We start from the raw sequence: 2,025 nt of genomic DNA, 5'->3' as shown, positions 1-2,025 counted from the left end.
GATTTGTACAACATATGTGATGGGTTGCATTAGATGGGATCTAACAGTAACAGAACCAGGATGGGCCCACATCTGTCACTTTAGAGTCACTAGTTAATCTAATAAACAGGTTTTTTTGACTGATGCAATGGGGAGAACCGGAGTACCCGGAGAAAACCCCGACATGCACAGGGAGAACATGCAAACTCAACTGTGCAGCCCTATTTTTTTCTTTTTAGTCCCCAAATATTATTTGTATGTATAAAGGTTTGTTTCTCTGTAGCTGATTAAATTGAGCCAGAATTGATTTCATCCTTTCATCCTATTTATTTATTTATTTATTTATTTGTTTGTTTATTTGTTTATTTATTTATTTAAATTGTAAAGGGGTAGTTGCTCCTGAGACTGAATAAACAGGTTTTTTTGACTCATGCAATGGGGAGAACCGGAGTACCCGGAGTAAACCCCGACATGCACAGGGAGAACATGCTAACTCAACTGTGCAGCCCTATTTTTTTCTTTTTAGCCCCCAAATATTATTTGTATGTATAAATGTTTGTTTCTCTGTAGACGATTAAATTGAGCCANGCAGGAAGCCAGACGCCTTCAAGTTCTGGCTCATGTGGAAGGCTTTGGGAACCAGCGAGCTGGAGCAGAGGGTGAACAGAGCCCTCACCATGGCCGGGTCAGTACCAGGAAATAACCTTTCTAACACGTCTCTGAGCTGCAACGTATAGTAGTAACAGAGTCGTACTGGTTATTTTAAGAAAGATCAAACTGACTTAAAGACTTAACAATGTGATGTAATGATGATGATGATGANGGTATTTATCTAAATGTGGATAGTATTTATACTGAGATGAGCATCTTGTTGGATTGAGACTATAGTGTGTTTCTTTACACTTTATTTGCTGACTTTATTTTTCACAAAGTAAAGTGAAAAATGAGCCAYAGTCTCCAAACCGTTTGGAGTTAGACATTAGCAGAAACCCCTACACATTGTGTCAGTGTCCAATAGAAGGTTGTGTTGTTGACAGAGGTGTCAAGTAACAAATACCTCATTATTTTTACTTAAACAGAAATTTTGGGTTTGTATATGTTGCTGGTGTAATTAATTTTCAGACGAGTTTTTACCTCTACTCACAACATTTTCTGTCAATTATCTGTACTTTTTACTTCTTACATTTTAAAATTGCCAAAAAAAAAATTCTATTTTATTTCACTTGTTTTCATTCTGGCTTGTCATTGTTCAAGAAAAGGAATCTATTCAGACATATCTCACCTCCTGGATGGAGTGAATTTAATTGTGTTTGGATGAGAAGTAGAAATATTTTACATTCTGGCATCCTGTTGGTTTGTACGACACAAATCACATCACCCTCCAGCAGGACATATCAGACAAATGTAGCAGATTTTAATATGTAGCTGAAACAGGAATTTTTAGTTTCATATAAACCTTCCTTTTAACAGGTAAGTCTGTTGAGAAGCACAATAACCATGGTTTAACATTTTAATATAACATTAAAGTCATTATGGCCTTTAGAACAACATTGTTTTGGGGAGGTGGGCACTATAGACGAGGGGTGGGCAATCCTGGTCCTCGAGGGCCGCTATCCTGCAAGTTGTAGAGGTTTCTCTGTTCCAACACACCTAATTTTGAATGAATGGATGATTATCAAGCTCAGGCAGAACTTAGAGAATTGAATCACTGGAACAGGTGTTCTGGATCAGAGGAACATGACTGTGGCCCTCAAGGACCAGGATTGCCCACCTCTGCTATAGACCCCTGTGGTGCAGCTTTAACTCTTCTTATTGTTTTTTTATTGTATACATTTTTTTATTTAAATTATTTTTGTTTGTTCTTTAAACTACTTTTACTTTTATACTTCAAGTATTTCTGAAACTAGTACTTTCAAAATATGGATAGTATGCATGTACTCTTTACACATCTGGTTATTGACAATTTTATATTTATATTTTATTACTACACTTATTAGACTTACACTTGTTGATTTTGCACTGGTGTATTTTTTTCTTGAACAATAT

General features: G+C 36.2%; 1 protein-coding gene across 1 annotated transcript in view; it reads left to right on the top strand.

Annotated features, from left to right (window-relative positions):
- The window catches only part of LOC106519272 (acidic amino acid decarboxylase GADL1), a gene marked incomplete at its 5' end in the record, with an annotated part of 16,258 nt that overhangs the window by 11,683 nt on the left and 2,550 nt on the right, over positions 1-2,025 (top strand). The window contains 1 exon segment of the mRNA XM_014010857.1: positions 572-664. Within this exon segment, the coding sequence (XP_013866311.1) occupies positions 572-664 (93 nt within the window).

Source organism: Austrofundulus limnaeus, unplaced genomic scaffold, assembly GCF_001266775.1.
Source record: "Austrofundulus limnaeus strain Quisiro unplaced genomic scaffold, Austrofundulus_limnaeus-1.0 Scaffold74, whole genome shotgun sequence".
In the NCBI taxonomy this organism is placed as follows: domain Eukaryota; kingdom Metazoa; phylum Chordata; class Actinopteri; order Cyprinodontiformes; family Rivulidae; genus Austrofundulus; species Austrofundulus limnaeus.
The sequence above is the reverse complement of the archived record's forward strand: the minus strand, read 5'-3'. Positions and strand labels throughout refer to the sequence as shown.